The sequence below is a fragment of the Channa argus genome, chromosome 18 (genome assembly GCF_033026475.1).
Source record: "Channa argus isolate prfri chromosome 18, Channa argus male v1.0, whole genome shotgun sequence".
NCBI lineage: Eukaryota > Metazoa > Chordata > Actinopteri > Anabantiformes > Channidae > Channa > Channa argus.
In genome coordinates, this window is record NC_090214.1 from 4,305,210 (window position 1) to 4,326,789 (window position 21,580).

Genomic DNA, 21,580 nt, shown 5'->3' on the forward strand with positions numbered 1-21,580 from the left:
TAACTGTACAAAACATTTATTTAAAGATGACATAGAAACAGCTCTGTCTATATCCCAAATCCATGGCAAGCACACAATAACTAAGGGCAAAATAGCTTAACGGTAATGGTGAATAGGATGTTCTTACACATGTAAAAAGGACAAAAGAAGTTGAAATGTGTAAATCTAGCGCAGGGAAAAAACAAAAAAAACAAAAAACTGTTGGACTGCCAGAGTAAACAAAACATGCACCAAAGCCTGTTCAATGCTCTGCTACGTTAGAAAAGGCCATGAGGAATTTTAAAAAAAAGGTTGAGAAATGGATGTGTTAAAAAGGTTAGATGTTAGAATATAAAGTGAGGAAGTGGCGTGTAAGGTCCCTAGAAATTGATACAGGCTGTATTTTCATTGTCCGTCAACAGATGGCAGTGCCAGCACTGTAGCATCACTCTTCAGCAATAATAAAAACTCTTTAACTCTTCACTTTATACACAAAAAAAGCTGCAGAAAAATGGGCAAAATCTGGTTTAAAAAGTTTAGCTTGGTGTCTTTCATAATCTCAATATATTTATTCTGCTTTGTTAATTGCTGCATATATACATACAGATGGCTTCTAGTATCTCTAGGCATTTCTATGTACATGGGAAAGTACGGGGGGGGGAAATGAATTTGAGTTTCTCTTTGAAATCCAGAAAAGGTTTCCTTCATCTTGTCTGAGTCTAACTTAAGACAAAACAATCCGTACCGGCACCTCACCTCACCGCTGTATAGAAGGACTATGGTCATTCAGTTGACTAAGACTCAACAGGTGAGTCCAAATGAAACCGTCTATACTTTAAGGAAGCTCCATCACTGTGCTAAATGTGGTCGAATGGAACATGTAACATTGACATATGGACAGCGTGGAGCGAAACGAGCAGGAACAGGGTTCGACAACACACTAGAAGGTATGAACCACACACGCGTTGAAAAAAATCGGATGTCAGTCATTTTACCCTGTAGCCAGAACATCATCACACACATGAAGCACGTCTGTTTAGCAGGGTTGCTTTTGGCAATGGTATAAATAATGCAAGATAATTATTACTCATTACAATAAATATGTCAATAAATAACATGACCTTTGCTAATCTATTAGCAGTTGCTTCCACAGAAACAACTTGTGAAATTCCTTCTACCATTTCATGTGTGAGTAGTAACACTGAACATATAAAAGAGTTGATGACAGAGGCTGAAAACACGTCAACCATTTGACATGATTGTACAAAACCTACACTTTTTGAATTAAATGATAATTAAAAAAAAAATAAAATCACTGAAGAGGTACAGTCTATGATTAGTAGGGCTGCACATCAACAAATAGACAAGATTTTTTCCATCAGTCGAGAAGCTGTTCATGTCGTTTTAGAGAAGCCAAAATTTACAAAACAACAAAACAAAGCATTATTGTAGTTTTAAATCCTACATGTGCCAGAGGTCAGTGCATCAAAGCTAAGGTCACTCCTACAAACCAGTGTATATCTTAGTCTCCAGGTAGTGTGTGATGATCGGGGCTGTGCCCCCGAGACGCTTTAGTATGTGGCTTCGCGTGGCTTCGTTAGAGCTGGAAACATGCCTGTGGACGTTGACACCTTCGGTGCTATTCTTCTTTTTCAAAACAGCGCCATGGTGGTTGCTAAATGTGACCACAAAAAGCTTTTTTGCTTCCTTGGCAAGTAGTCAACATCCTCCGAGTGCTGATTAAATTCAGCTCGACCTTCCCCTTTTTTGTGTTTTTCTTTTTTAAAAAAAAAAAGAAAACCTACTGGCATTTGAAAACATGGCCGGTCAGCCACAAAGAGGTAAGCCTGTTCAAGAGACACACCGTCGGTACAGACAGCGTCTATGTGCTTTTTGTTTTTCTTGCATTAAGTATTTTTGGGTTCACTTCACTTGCAGTTGTGCTTCGGCTCTCAGGGTGTGTCTGCATGCTTGTAGAAGCCTTTCTGCAGGGCTGCAAAGGCGATGCACTCAGCGGAGCGCCGCTGGTCCAAACCTAGCAAAGCCTCCAACAGGTCGTTGATGTCCGCTTTTAGTCCCTGCCTCTGCATCCAGTTCTTCAGCAGTTCATACACTTTGTCGCCGGGGGCGCCATTCTCTGCAATCCGAATGTGGTTGTCGCTTACGCCGATCATCCGGAAGAACTTATTATGGATCCGCACGTCCAAGAACTCGTCAAACAAATCAAAGCTCTTCTTTAGAGATTTTTCTGACCCTTGAAAAACAGAGCAAATGTTCAAAGTTTGGTTCAAGATAAAACCTCAGAGACAGTTTATTTTCTACTCCCACTAGCCTGTTAATAAGTGAAACGCTTTAAAAACACAGGAAACACTTGCTTGGACAAAGTTTATACTATAGGTTGTTCCTATAAGAATACAGGAGCAGCGAGTACATTTTCCTAGTGATGATGTGTTAATAAAAAATGAAATACACGTCAAACAAATCTTTGTATAAAAACAGCCAAACAGGAAAAACACTGCATTTTCCAAACCCCCTGAAGGCTTTAAAATGGCCTGACTGTCATGAGATTATTAATCTATCAAGCCGCTAATGTGAAATCTTGAGGAGATTCTGTTTTATTTGACTTCCCCAAGGACTGACGTGAACTGCAATAATCTGTGCTGTGTTCTATTTACAGATGCCTTCGAGGGCAAATCATGTAACATGGAAAATCTTACCTAGTAACGGCAGCAAGCGATGCAGCAGAGGATCATCCTACATTGAAAACAGATTGGTACAAATGTAAGAGACAGTGATTTACATTTGACAATAAAGCATCAGACACAGGTGATTTTAAGTCCCTCACCATGTCTGCAGGTGGTGGTCTGAAGGCAGTGGGGCTCTGGTGTGGGGTGTTACCGGAGGAAGCTGCCGTGGGCAGGGCTGACAGGCTAGTTTGAGAGGAACTAGTGGTGTTGGGCAAGCTGTCCCCTAGTCCTCGGTCCTCGTCTTCGAGGGGAGGGGAGGCCTTGGTGATCTCAGGCTGGGTCTCCTGCAGAAGGGGCCGCGACTCTGGGCGGGACTCCTCTCCCTCCAGCCCTGCGTTCTGATTATTCTGTCTCTCCTCTGCTGTGGTTTCACTCTCACCCTGACCAAATGAAAAGCGGGGGAATCGATTCAGTGACGCGTCACACCCCACACTAGGCATGGTGATGTGAACAAAAACAAACCAGTTACTTACAATAGGAATCTTCACAATCTCACTGGAGTCACAGTGGCTCTTTAAACCTGTTTGAAATGTAGAGAAATAGCATCAGGATAATACTTCCTTCATAAAGGAATCGGCATCGTAAACATACGGTGCACGTTGTGAACTTACACGGCATTTCAAGCGACTGTTGCTTTTTCACGAACCAGTACGCAGCCAGTAAAATCAGGATGAGGAGGATGGCAAGGAAAACGCATAATGGAATAGCTGGAAAGAAAAATAAATCAATCAGTGCCACACTTAATTTTTTTTAGTCACAACAATCTTTGAGCTTTGAATGAAACACTGAAGTGGATTTACTAATGTCTGCTGGGGGGGAAGGGCTTGGTATAGGAGGGGCCGGAGAGTTTTCGGTGGGGGACGGGTCCTGTTTCTGGCACACAGTGTTCGAAAAAGGGGTGCACTTCTTCACTTCCTCTTCCCCTGGTTTGCACCTGTAGGTTTGCGGAGAAAGAAATCTATTAAAACACAGTAAAAAGCTTGGAACTAAAGCACAGGGGACCAACTTGAACTTGGTTACAATATACAAATTAAATAACTGGTTTTAAAAAAAAAGACAAGACCTAATTTATCTTGTAAAAACCTGGTGCCTACACAACCCACAATGCAAAGTGACCCCCGCCCAGACCACCCAGTGGGAGATTCAACGAGCAGCTAATGTGCATTAGTACATTCTAAGATGTGCGTATGTGCCACTTTGTTAACGTGCAACTAACTAAGCAGGTTACTCTGCATCTGAGAACACAGGCAGCGGGCGAGTGATGCGTTTGCTCCTCTAACTTGGACTTATTTTGTGAGCGTGACTCACTCACTGACGCTGCTTCCTGACTTTTATTTGCTGTGTGTGTCAGAGCAGACAGCAGAAACAGGCACAAAGGAGGCACCGAGTTGGAAAAAACACGGTGAGATCAGCCTCATTTAGGCTTCTACATTGTGTTTCATTCAGTTTTAGACTGGCTCTTGCCAGACTCCATCTAATCAGGTGCCATCACTCATCGCATTATGACGTCTCTTAAACTTAGCCACTCTACTCTGCTGCTTTCCATGTATGCAAACACGCACTTGTAAAAATCTGATTAGAAATGTTTGTCTCAGTGGCAGAAAAACCTGCATTATTAGGAAGAAATCTATCTGGTCAAATCAGGTCTCTCTAATCCCCTTCAGTTTACATGACAGTTAAGAAATCAAATTTCCAGAGAAAGCCGACTGTAACCTGGTTCCTAGCATTACTGAGGGTGAAAACAATCTCAGCAAAGACGCAATCCCCACTTACTTGGCACAGCGTTTGCAGACTTCACAGGCCTGATCTGGTACGCAGAAGGTACCTTGCTTGCATTGACACCTGGTGTCCGTCGTTGGGGTGCATGATGCCGTTGTAATCTCATCTGCAAACAGTAGCAAAGAAAGTTGAGAAGAAACAGCAAGTGGCAGGAATTAGATTGTTTGGAGAATCTAATGTGAATGAAGGCTGAAGGAATTAAAACAGATGAAATCTAGGGGACCTTTAACTGGCTGTGGAAATGAGCAAGTTACCACATAAAATATGTGGACAGATATAAAAAAAAAAATCTAAGTTGGTTTATAACGGATCTTGCGTTTCATAAACAGTTTTTAAATGAAAGAATTATTATGTTCTTCAAGGGTCACTGAGGTCCCCGTGTTCTGTTTTATGAGGTTTATTTGTACTAGAATGAAAAGCATCGGGACAAACAGAGACAGAGGGACAGATTTTAAACAGCATTCATCTACAATGTGTGATCATCATGGATTCTGTGCGAAAAGCTTAAGATGAGTACAAATTACTGTCAACTCAGTTTGCACCCTGTTGGTTTGCAACGTTATCTCATTTTGGGAAGTTTAATAAGTCGCCTTGACCATCAGCATGTGTTACAAGTCCACAGTGGACTTTGCTGCTAATTAGCAATTCTGTGGTAATATTTGGGTGAAATGATAAGTCAGATAATTAGGTTTCCAAATTTTCTCTCTCTCTCTCTCAAATACATTTTGCCTTGTTTTAACAGAATAATGAGGCAGGGAGAATCCGGCTTGGCTCATTAATTAGGTGGAGATGTCTCTCCACCTAATGATGAAAGTGGTCCTTGCCTTTGAGATATGATCAAAATAAAATCACAAAGCAGCAGTCCACCTTTAATCTTTAACAAAAATCACATGCTAACGCTTGCAAGTGAAGGAAGAACTGCAGTACAATCATCACCTTTTAATCTCCCTCCATAACACTTTTACTACAGTTGAACTCAGACAATTCAGCTCATTATGCAAAAAGTTATAAAGAGTCTCATAGACTGGACTGGCTGGACACATTACGTCAACTTCTCCACAGGTGAGAAACACCTCTTTGCCAAAGATACAAAGTCCACAATTAGTCATCTGAGCATGACCCACTTAGTTGCCTTTTTCAGAAAGCTGCAGCTGGTAGAAGAGGTTGAAATTAAAATGCCTGGTGTTTGTTCAAAGTCCGTTCTTTGTGTTAATTTTTAATGATCATCACTGCACTAATGCAATTGTTTGGTAGACTGGGCCTGTAGATATCTGTGCTTACTTGAGGATCAACTTGAAGGCAACAACATGAATTGTGTGGGTGCACTACTGTGCAATCTATAGTAGATAGACTTTCCCTAGATTTGTTTGTTTTGGGATGGAAAGAACAGTTTATGTTCAGGTGCCCATATGAACACTCAAGCACGTTTTGGTTGCTGTATTCCATAACCATTGCACAGATTCGTGCAAAAGATATTTCCAGTGTAAGTGAAGTGGGCCAAATTCCACAGTCCTCCATCTGTGCAGAAATTTCCATTAAGGGGATGTCTTCAAAGTTGCAGCATTTTGGTTCAAAATGACTTTCCTCCTACTAATTTAGGATTAAAAAAGGTAAAACCAGAGGGAATTTTATACAATTATTTTAAAAAAAAAAAAAAAAAAAAAAAAAAAAAAAACTACTTAAGAGGCAAGTTATCCAGTTGATTTAACAAACAGATGACTGAAGCCTTATATTAACTTTAAATTCATTTTTGCACAGAAAAGAAATGGTGGAGTTGGAACCAAATCAAATAAAAGAGCTTTAACAGGAGCTCTCTCACTGGCCACTATAACCAGGACGAGTGTTGACGTGGACACCTGACTGATTTGATACAAAAAATGTGAACCTGTAGTCTAGTTTTTTGAAATGTTCAAATATGTGCATGTACACAGTATAGCTGTAATACAGGCTTTTGGCAGTAACCAGCTGACATTCATTTTGAGGTCGCCTGTGTCTGAGAGTGTACCAATGATTATGGATTAACTTTTTTGTTTGCACCATTTCTCATATTGACACTACTGATTTGACATTAAAACATGCTGATTGAACAGTGTGCAATCATTTAATCTCCTCCATTAGTCACATTTTGTTTGACTCATAGTTAAATCAGGTTTTGTTGTTGTGTGGTTTATGATGGGTGAAGCCATTTTTTTTGGTTTTGTTTTTTTTTTTACAACTAAAGAAGCTAATTTTTGTTTTAGAAAATGTTGGACAGATTGTGACGGGGACAGTAGTTCTGTGTAGTGAGAAAATGTAGCACCGAGTTTTGTTATATAAATAGTGTTAACTTTAATTGTAAGAGAGCAACAAAACCCTAAATAGAAAGTGAGTCAGGGAAACCGTGTCAATTTACAAGTGGCAGCAAGTCAGCACTCTGTTACTACTCAGGCAGCTGGTGTTTGAAACAAACACTATCATTTCACCATTACACTGGTGGATGAAGTACTCAAAAACTGTTAATACGCAAACAAAAACTACCCACCGACATTTCTACTCAACTAAAAGTAAGTAAGTACATGATTTATATTCTACTAAAAGTACCATCTCACTTTGAGTACTGCTAATATCTCAAATACTGTGGAAGTCTTTTAATGAAGGATATGGATGCAGGGACAAACAGCCTTTCTGCACCGGGGTTAATAAAGCATTTCCTGTGTCGCTTGCGACTCCTTTTCATAAAAGAACGGACGAACAGGTCAATAATGAAATGTGCAAAATATCGTGATTTTAATGTGTAACTCAACTTTGATTAGAGATGTAGTGGAGTAAAAAGCAGAGATATTTATTTAAGGCTACTCTTCTACGTCTAATTTTGACATGGTTGCATAGGAATTAAAACTAAAGACACACACACAAAGCTCCATCTTAAAACCACAATGAATGAGCACAAAACGCATCCTATGTAACAGTAGTCTCTTTTCTGTAGCCCCTGCCTTTCACTGGACACAAAGACACCCAGTGTGGGAGACAATGAGACAGAACCACACCCAGTTCACCCAGGTAAGACAGGCACACAAGCAAATCTCCCGAGACAGGTAACGCGCTCATACTGAGCGTACGAAACAAAAACGACAAAGTCACGCCCGGCTACTCTGTGTAACATCATAAGATCACATTTTCATGAGTGGCTCTGAAAGGCAGGGGCCCAGACAAAAAGGTATCAACTTTCCCAAACAATATATCTTTAGCCAACTGGAAAACAGAAGACTGCTTTTATGTCACATGACGAGCCAGGTAAATGGCATTTCTGTAAGGTATTATTTAATTTCTTTTCTGTCATTGACCAGCTCTGCGTTCCGATTTTGCAAAGCTATTGTCTTGTGTCAAACTGACGTGAAGTACTTTTTGTAATTGTCCATGAACAGACATTGACAAGGGAGTGGTCGCCTTTATAACACACAAGCTTTGTGTGGTCACCGAGTATCAGCACGTGGATCAGCAGATTCACCAATCAATCACTGACCAAAGTTATTTTATTTACACAAAAAACATATTTTCGCCATATAGACTTATATGTATATATTTATAGTTTTTTGGGTTTTGTTGCCTGTCAAAACATGTCACTTTTGGCTCCAAGAACGTTTATTAAATGTTGACAATCATTGAATTAACAACATAAATGTTAATTACATTTAAAATGTCTAAATAGAGTCACATTGTCTGAACATTCGCGCTGATCGGCTGCAAAAGCAAAAACTTTACAGGTCAAAGGTTTAATGCGTTTTACTTTTTAAGCAACACACATCTCGTTACCTGAGCGGCAGTGGGTACACGGCAGACAGCGGTTCATCCCGTTGGAGTGTTCCGTGTACGTCTGCCCATGCTCACAGGGAAGGCAAATCCCTGGCTCTTGGTCTCTCTCACACGTCTTGTGCACATAGGTTCCTGCAAAAAAACAAAAAAACAAAAAAAAAAAAGAATGCATGAGAACCATCCTATTACACACGCACAAAAAAGAAAAACTCACATGATGAATTTACACTTGTTTGTGCAGTTTATTCAAGGTCCTGTGAATGTTGACATCAATAATGTGATGTATTTCCTGCAGAAACAGGATGTTGCAGCAGGACATACCACAGCGAGGAACTGCACTCTGCTCCATGCCTCATAAACTGTATAACCAATGGGATATAAAGTAAAGAGAGAAAGACGGTTTGACTTCATAAAAACCACAGAGCTGAATTTTCCTTTGCTTGTGTCCCATTCAGTGTTTTACACAACATGACAGGTTTCCAGGAAGTTACTGTGGATGTTTCATGGAGACTAAAATAAGGACAGGGCCCGATTAACTAACCGAACAGCGGTTTGACCTTCTCCAAGGGTCGATCTCCATGCTTAAAATTGTTATAGTTCATCCACGCCACAAATAAAACTACTTGACCACTTCTCATGAGTTTTCAAGATCTCATCTGACACAGAGAGAACAGGAAAAATGCAGCAACGACATCTTTTGATGAACTCTGTGGTTGATTCAGGGCTCGAGTTAAAGACTTTTAATGTGCATCCAGGCCCCAAAACTAAGCAAAGCCTGGTTAAATAAAAGCTAATCATGACAAAATAGAAGAAAGTCTAACATTTTAAAACATTAAGTATTCACAGTAGCGTTTAAAAGTTGTGGTAAAAACTGAACAAGCAAGAATTCAACAAAACAGAAGCATCAGTGTTAAACCCAGTGTCTCACATCTGTTAATATGTCATAATCGTCTTTTTTGCACACTGCCAGATTTTCTACACGTCTAATTTCAAATCTTACTGTGACTGAAGCTTTAGATATAAATAAAACAAGGTAGAGTTGCGATGTGCTAAAAGCTCAAAGTTGTCACTACTTTAAAATGCTAATGTGTGAATTCATGCACAACTTGATCAAGGGGCATGTGTTTTATAGAATTAGCTCGAGTGAGCAGATTTATTACAATTCAGTATGGCAAATAAAATACATCTGTCAGTTAGCAGTAATTGCATCTTGTCTAAATCTGTCCTGAGGTAAAAAAACAAAAAAACAACCCCCCGCCCCAAAAAACAGGTTGGCACTTTTAATTAGTTAAGGGTTAAACAATAACCACACCTTCACAGTCTGAACTTTGCTCTGATCTGCTGAGATGGAGCAGTTGGTCTCCCCTCTCCTGGCCTTTCTGTATATTTTCCAGACCAGACAGACTACTGTAAAACTCATTTGGGCGACAGTGCAGGTTATGGTTTTGAAATTTGACTTTTTTTCTTCACGCCAAATGTCATTTTAAATGTGGGCTCTAGCCTGTACCTCAGTTCTTTTATAATCAGAAAACATAGAGGTCAGTGTTTTAACACATGTCCATATGTTTGGTTACTGGATGTGATCCGCCTTACCAGCTTGGCAGTTCAGGCAGCAGACCCCCTGGTGGGAGTACTGCTCGTTCTCAACACAGGTTCTGTGTTGAGAAAGGGTGAGATTCCTGTGCTCGTCACTGGACCACTGAGATCCTGAAGGTTCTGCTGCATGACAAACCAGCCCGATGAGGAGCGGCGCCACCACCTGAGTCATCAAGGTCAAGGGGAGGGACAGAGGGAGAAGAGAGGGGGAAAAAAAAGGCAAAAAAGCTTAGCTTTCATTTGTGTGTCCAAAACGTATAGACCGATGCTGCACCAATAACTTGGCGGCAATGTCAGTAACTGATGATGATGATTATGAAATTGCAATAGGCTGTGATTTGGCGTGTGAACACAGTTTGTTATCTCTGTCTAATGAAGTTGTGACCAATCAGTCTGGGCTTAGGCAGTCTAGAGCATGGCGTGTGTTATCACATGACTTTTTCAGATCCCTTTAGCAACCCTCCCGTTTTTGCCAGGCTTGGGGCCGGTGCTCGGAGTGTTAAAGTGCCTTTAACCATGGACCCTCCAGTTCACGTGTGACCACTGTGTCGGCTGGTCTACATCCACTGCCTTAGATTTAGATAAATAGTAAAATGTGATTACATTTGTTGAAAATAGTATTTGGAAGCACTTGTTTGTATGTTTAAGTTGTGAAATACATATTTTAAAATGATCAGCAATCATTTAACATAGAGTCAACCACTCAAACTTATTAGGTGAATGACAGTAAAGAGGAGAGTCTATCTTCATAGGAAGCCTTGTGTGAGCAATCTACGACTTAATTTAAACCATCTGATCTGAACATCTGCCGCGGGAAAACAATTAAGGGAACCATGCAGCCGGTCAGAACGAGAGGCAAAACAAGCCTGTGTGTGTGTGTGCGTGCGCGCAGGATGCAGAGCCTTACACTAAGTACATGCAGTGCAACAGGAAGCCAAACTTAATTATTCTATGATTTGGTTTTCTTGCAGGAAATGTTTAAAAAAAGCAGAAGCTCTGTTTTTTTCTAGTGTGGGTGTAACAGAAAGGGTTTTAATAGCAGCAGCGTGGTGCCCATATCAAATGTGATTCCAGAAATTCATTCATGTGCGAGATAATAACAGGCTTGTATAGGTGGGGTACTGAGAAGAATACAGCCGAACACTTTAGTGTTGCCCCCAGGCGCTGGTGTTTATTCACACGCTTTTCACCATGTCAATGTGAGAAGGCCCCATTCACTGGCAAACAACACACTTTAGTGCCTCTACTTCAAATGACCCACATTCTTAAACCTCGGCTCTTTGAATGCCGTGACATGCGACACCGCTGTGGAGCGCCTCAAATGCAATGCAACACCTCCTGGATAAATGAGAGGCCTAGATTTGGAGGTTTTGTCTCTCCTGTGCACCAGAACCCCCCCCCCCCAGACTCCACCAGGACAGAAAGAAACAGGTTAGGGTGGAAAGGGCCAGGTTGAGAGGGAGAAAAAGAAAGACGAGGATCCTTTGAAAGCGAGAAACTGTAGACAGCAAGTTGAAGATGGGATGTTCTAGAGGGAATAGATGGTTAATAGGAATAAAGACTGAGAACAGTCAGAGGTAGAGAAAGCGGGACAGGCTGGGCCTGAGACTGACTCCTGACGCTAGGCTTGGCTCTCTGGAGGGCAGCCATGCCTTGTTGTTTAAAAGAACTTTCCTCTCTCTCGCTGCTCCCCCCCACCTCCCCCACTTCTCTCCCTCTACTCACGTCAGACTTTCCAAAGACGCTGAGAGGCAGATGTGGAGGGGCAGACGGACGGCAGAGCAGTCACAATCACACTATTTAGATCTATCCAAACCTTCTGGTGGGGAGGGCAGAAGAGAGGAGGAAAGGGGAGGGAGATAAAATGAGGGGGGGGGGAGACTAACAGCTTGCATTACACAGGACGAGCCTTTAAACTTGAATACTCGATGTGTATAAGCGTAGGGTGGGGGTGGCAGAGAGACATGGAATTGGGGGAGAGCAAGTACGAGGGCCATGTGAAAAAGCAGTGGAAAGAAACGATGGGAAAAAGCACAGTGTAACTGGGAAAGAGTGAGCTGCACATTTCTGCAGTGCAGTGAGAGTGAGAAATGCCAATCCATCCCCGAAAATATAAAACTCAGGTGGCGATTTGTTTCATTTTATGGCCTATTGTTAAACAGACCCAGCTGCAGCCACCGTTAACAGCTAACCTGTTGGTTTATGTGCAGCAGGTGGAGGCTGCTCCAATTGCTTTTTGCAAAAGGAAACAGCACTCGTACTATTTTTATTAGAATTTAATCATTCTCAAGTATTTCTAAGCCCAATTCCCACCACCGGATTCCACGGGGGGATCTTCGCATGTGCATCAGACCTTTACTTGCCTAACAATATGTCCTTCACAATTTTTGGAATGAAGAAACCTGACACCCTTTGAAATGATGTGTGTGTTTTTTTTTTTTTTTTTTTTAATCACCTAACCAACAATTGAGGTCTACAGGACAGATGAATACAACAATCCCGTTTGCAGACTGGATTATCTTAGACTTCATGTGTCAAGTCAGTCAATTCATTGGTTGGTTTAAGTTTCTGTGTAGGTATTTTTGAAAATATGAATAATTTAGAAATGGCTTTGGTTCTAGTGTAACAAAGTAGTGATTATGACAATATATGTTCTGTTGATCAACTCCGATAAAAAGTTGGATGTTTTAATGATGGTTTTCTGACAGAAGAGCAGCATTAATCCTACAACAGTTGTTCATGTGCTAAGATGAGAATCTATTTATTTTTGGAACGAACTACAAAGTCTGAGGGAATCCCACTTACTGCGCTTCTCGAACACTAGGAAACCGAACAAGGCCATCAACACGTGTCAACACTAATAGTGAAAAGCCACAATGTGGCTTGGTTTTTACCTCTATAACCAAGTGAGAAACACTAGCGTGACCGTAACCTCAGCGTAGAGAGCCCTTCAAACCCACAATCCCTGGAAACGCTCCATCCCTTGACAGAAGTGGTTCAGTCCACTTCACAGTCCTCTCTATCCGCTGGACAAAGAGCAGGCTTGGCTGCTGATTATTTGGTAAAACAGTGTCCTGTTGTCAGGCCTTGAGTCTGCATGTATGATGGGGTAGTACTAGGCTTGTGTGGACGGGAGTTAAACTAATAAAAGTTACAATAAAATAATGAGGGGCCGTCTGTTTTTCTGACAACAGTGGCTTCGCTGCGCTTCCTCCGAGCACTTTGGGTTGTTCTAAATTGCCTTGGCACAAACTCCACACATGCCATGTACACTGAGACTGCATTTGTGACTAAATGACAGGACATCCTTTCAGTTGACCTAGGTTATCAATGGGGCATTTAGAGGGCTGTGATCACTCCATAACCATGAGCGAATTACAGTCTGTTAATAATAAATGGGGCCAAAACTGAAAATGCAAGAACACAACACAACATGCGCGCACACACACACACACACACCCTCACACAACCCAAGGGAGATTCTTTAATTTATATCAGTTGGATGATTCAATTTAGTCAACTGATAAGAAGAGACATGACGTACCTCATTATAGTCCTGAAGTCAAAGAACGACCTGAATAATATAGACCTCATAATATGCATTTGGCTTTTAGCTGATTCCCTTTGTTCTATCATCAACTTTCCAACCGATGATGGATGACACAAGAAGAGAGCTCTGAAGAAGTTGGGGGTAAAACATCTAATAAGGACCAGAGAATGTCAAAGCAGAATTATCAAAACGCCTTTAAAAACTATAATACTCATAATATGCAGTTTATAGTTAACCACTTTAAAAGCCAGATTATACAATCCAATTCAATTCGACACAAAACTGCACAATGATTCGTTCATCTAACAACAACAACAACAACAAGAACTTAACTAGTTCATTAAATTATGGACGGTCTGAGCGAAAAACACTAAACCAACACTGATTACTGACCATTACTACTTTATTTCATCTCACACTGGCTTTGACACATGTCAAGTTGGCGGACGGATCAAACTTCCACTGCTGCTGCTGTTAAATTGCTGGATGCCACAAACCGCCAATATGAAACGTTTACGTCACTTTGAACGTGCCGTCTTCTGACCTTGACACAGTTTCATTTTTCGAGGATCGCTGCCTCCCGCAACCACAAGAAAGGGAGACATTCCTCCCTTCCCTCATAGGCGAAGAAAAGGCGGCGTCTGTATTACAGATGCTCCAGTTGTGCCTCTTTTAAGAAAATAAGAAAAAAAAACAAACCGTAATATGACCATGGTGTTGGCTGCAGAAAATTTGAGATATTGATATTTATTGATGAATTGATGTATATTAATGTTATTTTGCCTATTTGCAACTATCTTGATTTGAATCTTCCTGAAACTGCTGGGTTTTGTACAACTCAAATCCCTGGAAGCTGACCTTGACATGACAACGAATGTTCTCCTTTCTACAGATAAATCCAGGAATTCCTTGGAGACGGGGTGACCATGCACGTCTTTCCTTCTGGTGATAAATTACACTGACATTTTGAGTCAGACAATGAAGACAGGCTGAATGCAGCTTGCGTCAAAAGTAAGAAGTCTGACATTTGCTGCAAAAAGTAAATAAATCAACATGTGCAGCCAAGCTCAGATACATTTATCCTCACGAAGCTGAACGATGTGATATTGAGTCCCATGGCAATTTCCACGTCAGACCACAAAAAAGTTGCCAGCAGTGTGAAAAACACATTGTTTCGCCACAAACTGAAGATTACACGCACGCGCACACAATAGAGCACACAAGCACACATACAGTTTATGTGTGGGAGCGTGTGAAAAGCGGCAGCCCCCTCCTCTCAGGGAGCACAGGAAGCTCGAGACAATACAGAGGCTTCATGCAGGGTTCAGCTCCAAACTGTTCCCTCCACAGCAGCCTGCTTTAGAGCAGGCCCAACACCCGATTGGACCCACAACATATCCGCTAGGCTTGATATTTTTAACTCAGGGAAGCTGCAGCCACACAACACAAATTAAGTTTCCTCAGGAGGTATGCTTCACTGATTAGACCAATGTGACATCACGAGCAGGTTGGGTGACATTCACCTTGTTTCCAGTGGGTTAAAAAAAAAAAAAAAAGAGAGAGAGAAAGGACAAAAACAATCTGCGATGACGACAGTGTTAATGAATTTCCTGGCAGCCGCTCTGCCAGCCACAAGTTGGTGAGATGACTGACACCCTGACACTGGTGTTGACCACATGAAAATAGGCTTATTGTTACAACGTCTGAAAAGGAGACGGCTGCTGAAAGCGCAAAAGGTTCAAGAGTTGTACGCAGGTGCGGTGTGACACATTTTCCAATTTCCTAATGAGGTTATCTAAGGGGTTGGTGCTCACACAGCTACACGTCATCTTGACTCATTTGGCATCGTCACTGACAGATGAACAAGAATGTTGAACGTTAACGGCAATGCACAAATAAAAATTTAGAGAATTTAGCAAACTGTGAGCGGGATGGCTTTTAACTTAGCCCATTCACAGTGAAGCATGGAGGTGAATCACTCTCACACAACCCCAAGAAGGAGAGAATAAAAAAAAAAAAACAACGAAAAAGAAAGGATGACTAATAGATTAAAGTATGTGCAGGAATCCATCTCCTCGCTTTAGAGACAATCACATTAGCTCCATTAAAGCGTTTCTCTGTGTAAAAGGAAAAAAAAAAAAAAGAAAACTGGATGAAGCCCGGGCAGTTCGGAGCCTTCTCTATAAACACATCACAGCAAAAATGCAGAATATGTGACTGGTGTAGCAGGTCAACAAGGACTCAAGTGACCATCAATAGCTGGAATTTACATCTGATTTATGTCTCTGTAAACACAAGTCCATTCTGTGGACAAAGGTTGAGTTTGTTCTAAGACTCAACACTTCATCCAGGACGGCAGGAAGTCAGAGAATAGAACGCTGATGCAAACCTTATGCCACTGTTGTGTTAGGGTCTGTGTCTCTGAAGTGCCTCGAAATGTCTCCTGAGGCTGTTCAACACTTATGTTCATTATCAATTGTTAGGTCTAAAACAAGTATTAATAAATTAAAAGCCCAGAAAGATGACGGCAATTTAGTTTTTCTGCTCAACCAACAGTCAAAATTACAAAGACATTCACTCACGCTTGCATAAAACAAAATAAAAAAGGGCCAATGCTTTCAATTTAGGAAATGGAACTAATGGAACTTAAAACTGCAACAGCAATTTTTTTTTAATAATTGAAAAACTGTTCACTGCCCAGGGCTGCATCTGTAAATAGCGCCTTTCTCCAACCAGCAAACAGATAATCACAAAGAGATTCTAAGAAAATCCTCACTTAGCTGGGATTAGAAATATTACGGAAATAATCATATTGATCAGTTATGAAGTTTACAAAATAAATGCCTTTGATTTTTGCTTGGGTTGAATTTTGGGAGAAACGTTAATGACTGTTGTAAAACCGATTTCCTTCTGCTTGATGTTCAAAGTTTGTAACAACGGAATTTGGAAGATGTACCGCACACTCATAAAGCACACTGGGAGATGTGTGGACACAAAAATGAAAATAATCTTAGTCTTAAGTGTTTCACAAGGAGAGTATATCCTCCGGAGAACAGTGTGAGATTTAGATTCAGTAGCTGTTCGGGTGAAACAGGGTGAAGTTAATCCGTGCATCTGTGTTTCACACTCGTCCTGACGCTGCAGCTGTGACTCGGCTCAGTCGGTATGCATTACTCGTGTAGGCACCACCTGAACAGGTGGCGCTCCCTGAATGAGTCAGTGTCTTTAATAAGTGCGGAGTGAGTCATAGCAACAATAGCAATGGCTTTCTTCAGAATAATCAATCTGCCAAATACTAAACAACACTGAAGATGCCGACTGATCATGGTCAAGAGCCCACTGGAAAGTGTGACAGACAAACATAAAAGGGCACACAACCACCTGGTGTGTGCGAGCGAGTGGGTTGCACGGCATTGCATCATTCAGTGTCAGAGCGGCTTCTCTAACCCACAGGCATAGTTAGAACTGTTCACATGGTCACCATGCAGAGCAACAAGCAGCAGCAACAGTATTAAGAACTCTGGAGCAGCCGATCTGTTGACCACTGATAAATCCCCAGAGACATAGTTTGGCCTCAACTTGTCCCAAGATGTCAGTCCTGCCCTTGTCTGTTGTCCACAGAGACAGAGGGGGCCATTTCCTGTGTGAACCCACACCCAGACAAACTGTAAGCAATCACAGATAACAATCTAGTGTACATTTGCATGGGCATGACAATTCTAACAAGTAAATTGATGCCTCTAATATCAGTATATCTGTGTACTCTAGACAGGAAGTTTACTGGACAGCCAGGCACGTACACTCAGCCAATTTGAAGGGGTCTGTGTGTATGTGTGTTGGGAGGGGGGGGGATTAGAGAGAGGGGGAAATAGGGTGGGGTGGGGAGGGGAGGTGAAGTTTCCTCACAGTCCCAGAGCAACAGGCCCTGTTGGTGAGGCCTCCAGAAAATGCACTGTAGTTTACAGCAGAGATAAACAGGGACTCTGCCAGCTGGAGAAGCGAGTCCAACTCCAGCAACGCAACGCTGCACGTATCTGCACAGATCAAACAAACGCTAAAAGCTCCAGGCACATCAGCAGAGGTTGCATTTACTTTAACGACCAGGTTTATAGCGAGCGGAGCCACAGTAGATATCTGTGATGAAATGCCGCTGTGTTGCACTTTAATGACCGGCACTGTTGACCTTGTCAACCACAGGAGAAGCCAGGCCTGAACTCTCTTTGTGTTTGGGAGCTGTGATTCATTTTCCCCTTTCTCATCTCCTACACCAATGTAGTGTTTGAAGGTACCGTTTGGTGGGAGCTGTAACACTGTCCTGAAATAAAATTCCCACATTAATCCAAAAGATATTTTAATAAACGGTCACACTTAAAGGCCTGACAGTGAGCTTACAGTGCTCACAGGCTTTGCCGCTGCACAGTTGGAAAAAACAACAGCAGAGGAATGAAAAGACGTCTCTGTGAAGGTCTGAGAGTGGAATAAACTCCAATGGAAAGACTGTTGAGAGACTGTGTGGCTTTAATTGCCTGACTGGAAAGGTGAATTCTTGGCTTTCGAGGGTCAAACTGATTACAGCTTCGGACATGTCACCGAACCCGTGCTTCTCACACTATGCACACAATCTGATTTAAAGCTGAGCGCCAGTGACCTCCACAGCAGCAGGGCCCTCGCTTCTGAATAGGGCCTACAGGGCCAAGCTACATCCGCCGTGACACCATCAAAGGCTGGACGCCTGCACAGTAATGTCGGGGTGCTGGGTGAGCGATGCAGGACATGCACTGTACTGTAGAAACAGGAGCCATTAAGGCTCCGATTAGTAAATCTTCCCTACAGAAACAAACACTTGCGCTCGCTTCCTGTGTGTGCGAGCGCTTCTGGGAGGAGGGGGGCGGCGGGGGGACAATCAGAGGGCTTGTTTCATCTCTTCTCACACAAAGTTCACAGGCCTGGCCGCAAATTCAGCCCACCACCACCATCAGCACCCCAGCTTCCCTCAGGGGACGAAAAGGCTGTTTGCTCCAGGCGTCAACATAAAGGACACAGTAAGTATTTTACTACGTTACAGCGACAACAGTAAAAAAAATCTCTTCGCATTCCCGCTGCTGCGCCGACTGCGCGTGAGTCTCCCGGTGGATATGGGCGCTTTTCGCCCGATAAAGCGCCATTAATCACAGAACAGCAACCCGTGTTGATCACATATCGCAGCATTCATTCAAGCTGGGAAGTATTCAGAGAGTTTCTGCTACTTACATAAAGTTTCCCAACCACCGGATCGAAGTTCATCATGGGACCTTCGAGATGAGAATCCCGGAGACTTGGATTTTGCGTTAAAAGCCACCAGTTTAAAAAGAAAAACCCACACAAATCTGAGAATTACTGCAGAAAAGACAACAGCCACACGAGTCCAGGCTTATTTCGGTCTGTCATCCGGTTTCTTTCATGAGTTCGCTGTTGTCACTGAGACAAACGGAGGAGCGTTTTTCTGGGAGCACAAACAGACGCGAACACTGGAGCAGAATGAGTTTTTTTTTTTTTCAGCCGGAAAGCTCGGTGTTACGTCACTCCGCTCAACAGCCAATCACAGCGCTCCTCCATGAAGAAAAGGATGACTTATTATTGTTCTGTACTTTGGTAAAAATGTTAAGGGACATGTGCTTTTGTATTTCCACATCTTTCCTCTCATCGTGTTTCACACTTAAAAGTGTAATGTTCACGGGACTGAAAAGTGGCTCCTCTGAGGAAAAACAAAAACAAACACACACACACAAAAAAACACACATCCTGTCCTCACAAAAGACACAAAACGATATAAATAGAATAAGATAAGACAATAACGTTTGTAGTTTAAAAAAAAAGACAGCGAAATCAACAAGTTCTCAGGCCTGGAGAAGTGAATGGTTTAATATCTCACAAAAAATAATAATAATACAAACCAAAATAATTAGAATACATTTTAAACAGTTTTAAAGTGTTAGACCTATTTTACTCTACTACAAAATTAAACGCCTCTCGTCTAATATTATATTTACTTACTTTTACTTTTTCTCCACTGCAGTTGAGATGATACTATTGTACTTTTACTCCACTATGTGTATTTTACAGCTTTACTTACTAGTTGCTTTTTCAGATTCATATTATGAACTAAAACCCACCTGTCAGCACAACAATGTTTCAAATCAGCCCCAAACTTTACTGAATACTCTGTAGATAACACATAAAATCTGTTTTATTTTGTATTTTTTATTAATTACTATACAGTTCTTTCCCACTAATTTTCACATTTAGGAGTTTGTTTGTTGAAAACATCAGATTTGGACTGAATAGTGTTAACTAACTGTACTGTTAACTAATTACTAGACAGTTCTTTTACACTAGTTGTCATATTTAGGAGATTGTTGAAAAAAAAATAACCTGGACTAGAATTGGATGTAGAACTTATTTTACTTCACCTCAAAAGTGCATTTAGCAGAAAATACTTGCCGGATTTTACTTGTAACAGTAAAAGCAACATAGTGCTTTTATTGAGTCCTTGTTCCAGCACTGGGGTAATTCAGCAAATCATCTCCTCCTTTGATCTACATCCACTCATGGGTGACTAACCCGCTCACTAACTAGCCCATGTAATATGTAACTAACTAGTAATAACTAACGAACTGCAGCAAGTTGAAGCACCTGTGAATGAATGATCCCAAAGTGTGACCCCTGACACAAACACACACTTCATCATAGCAAAGAGCAATTTTACAGATTCTTCTATTTTGTAATCTTAAGCCAGTGAAAGAAATAAATGCTATTTTCTACACATTCAACTGCTGCTGCAGTATTTAAAGCAAGTCAACTGATGCTTTACCAACATCATAACATTATTCCACTAAAGTCCATCAATCAACAAACATCCTCTAAAATGTGGTTCCTGCTGACAACATCTTATCTAAAGCGGGTCTGTGGTCTCTCTGTCCGGGGAGGAAAAGGCGGAAGATATTTGGACGAACCTATACACAAACCCAGGCTGGGGTCATTTACAAAACAAATAAACAACTAAACAAACAAAGCAGTGTAAATAAACCCCGACCTGCTGCTCACAGACAGACAGATTGAGCAACTTCCAGACACATTTAGAATGAATGCTGTCCGACTTTTCTCTCACTTCTCATTCGCCATCGGAAAGAAAACACTGTGTTGTGTAACATCTTGTGACCTAAAGCGTGATAGTGGTGTTACACAGAGGTGGGAAGCTTAGGGAAGGTTACTCAGTTACATCCAGCGTGTCAGTTAGCGTGGTGAAATACTTGGACGTGCTCCGTGTTGTATGATGGCATCATGTCAGATGTGCTGCTTATGACAAAGCACATGAAAATGAAAAATGACATCTGTTGCTTAGATAAACACCTAAACAGAAACAATACTTCTCACAAGTCTGTGTTGCTTACTGACGGTAACCTGCTGAATGGGGTTGAAAATGATCACACGGATCTCTCAAAAGGACAAAGAAAGAGCCTGAGAAAGAAAAAGTTATTAATATGTTTTGGGGAAAAAAAAAAACAAAACAATAGAAGTTGATCAGACCATACACTCACATATTTAATAAGGAACAAACAATAACACTCATCTAGTTGCACAACAGATGCATCCCATCTGCTCCTGCCAAAGATAAACATGTGTTTCATTTAAAACTATCTAGGAAATCAGTGTCTTCCACTTGGAGCACATCCTGTGCTCCTCCTTCTGAGGTCACCGACTACGTGCTCAAAAACAGGAAGTGTATGACTGAGTTATCTATCCTGAGCGAGCCTGTATTTATGGCCCCCGGGGTTGATTAGTTCGGATAGTACGCTTTTGTTAAAGCAAATGTCACCGATAACTGTGCACTTTGGGGAAGAAGGTTAAATTTACAGGTGAAGGAAATTAGTTGCGAGTTGGTGTGTAGCTCAGAAGTCATTTGCATATCCTGTGTGCGAGCAGCGTGTGTATTTGTGTTTGTAGGTGTATGTGTGTGTGCAACAGATGGTGCTGAGTTGGAAGGTTTTTTTTGTTTTGTTTTGTTTTTTTTCTCAGAAGTGACCTGTGGAGGAAAAGGGAAATAGGGAAGGGAAACCTTCCTGAGCGTCAGTCACTTATCTTGTGACGCCTGCTGGGT

General features: G+C 41.6%; 1 protein-coding gene and 1 long non-coding RNA gene across 3 annotated transcripts; one reads left to right on the forward strand and one right to left on the reverse strand.

Moving 5' to 3' along the window:
• On the reverse strand, positions 1-18,963 carry tnfrsfa (tumor necrosis factor receptor superfamily, member a). The gene is made up of 10 exons (XM_067484092.1): positions 18,694-18,963; positions 9,891-10,056; positions 8,298-8,429; positions 4,500-4,611; positions 3,527-3,660; positions 3,338-3,433; positions 3,200-3,246; positions 2,825-3,106; positions 2,697-2,733; positions 1-2,233 (listed from the first exon to the last, which is right to left on the reverse strand). The coding sequence occupies exons 1-10, from the start codon at positions 18,727-18,729 to the stop codon at positions 1,932-1,934; spliced, it is 1,344 nt and encodes a 447-aa protein (XP_067340193.1). The 5' UTR covers positions 18,730-18,963; the 3' UTR covers positions 1-1,931.
• Positions 6,961-14,433, forward strand: LOC137103598 (uncharacterized). 2 transcript variants are annotated; one of them, XR_010911548.1, is made up of 3 exons: positions 6,961-7,048; positions 7,471-7,544; positions 14,336-14,433. It is a non-coding gene; the product is annotated as an uncharacterized lncRNA (long non-coding RNA). The 2 variants fall into 2 exon arrangements; XR_010911549.1 differs by having other exon boundaries at positions 6,980-7,052.
• Positions 18,964-21,580: the final 2,617 nt, after the last annotated feature.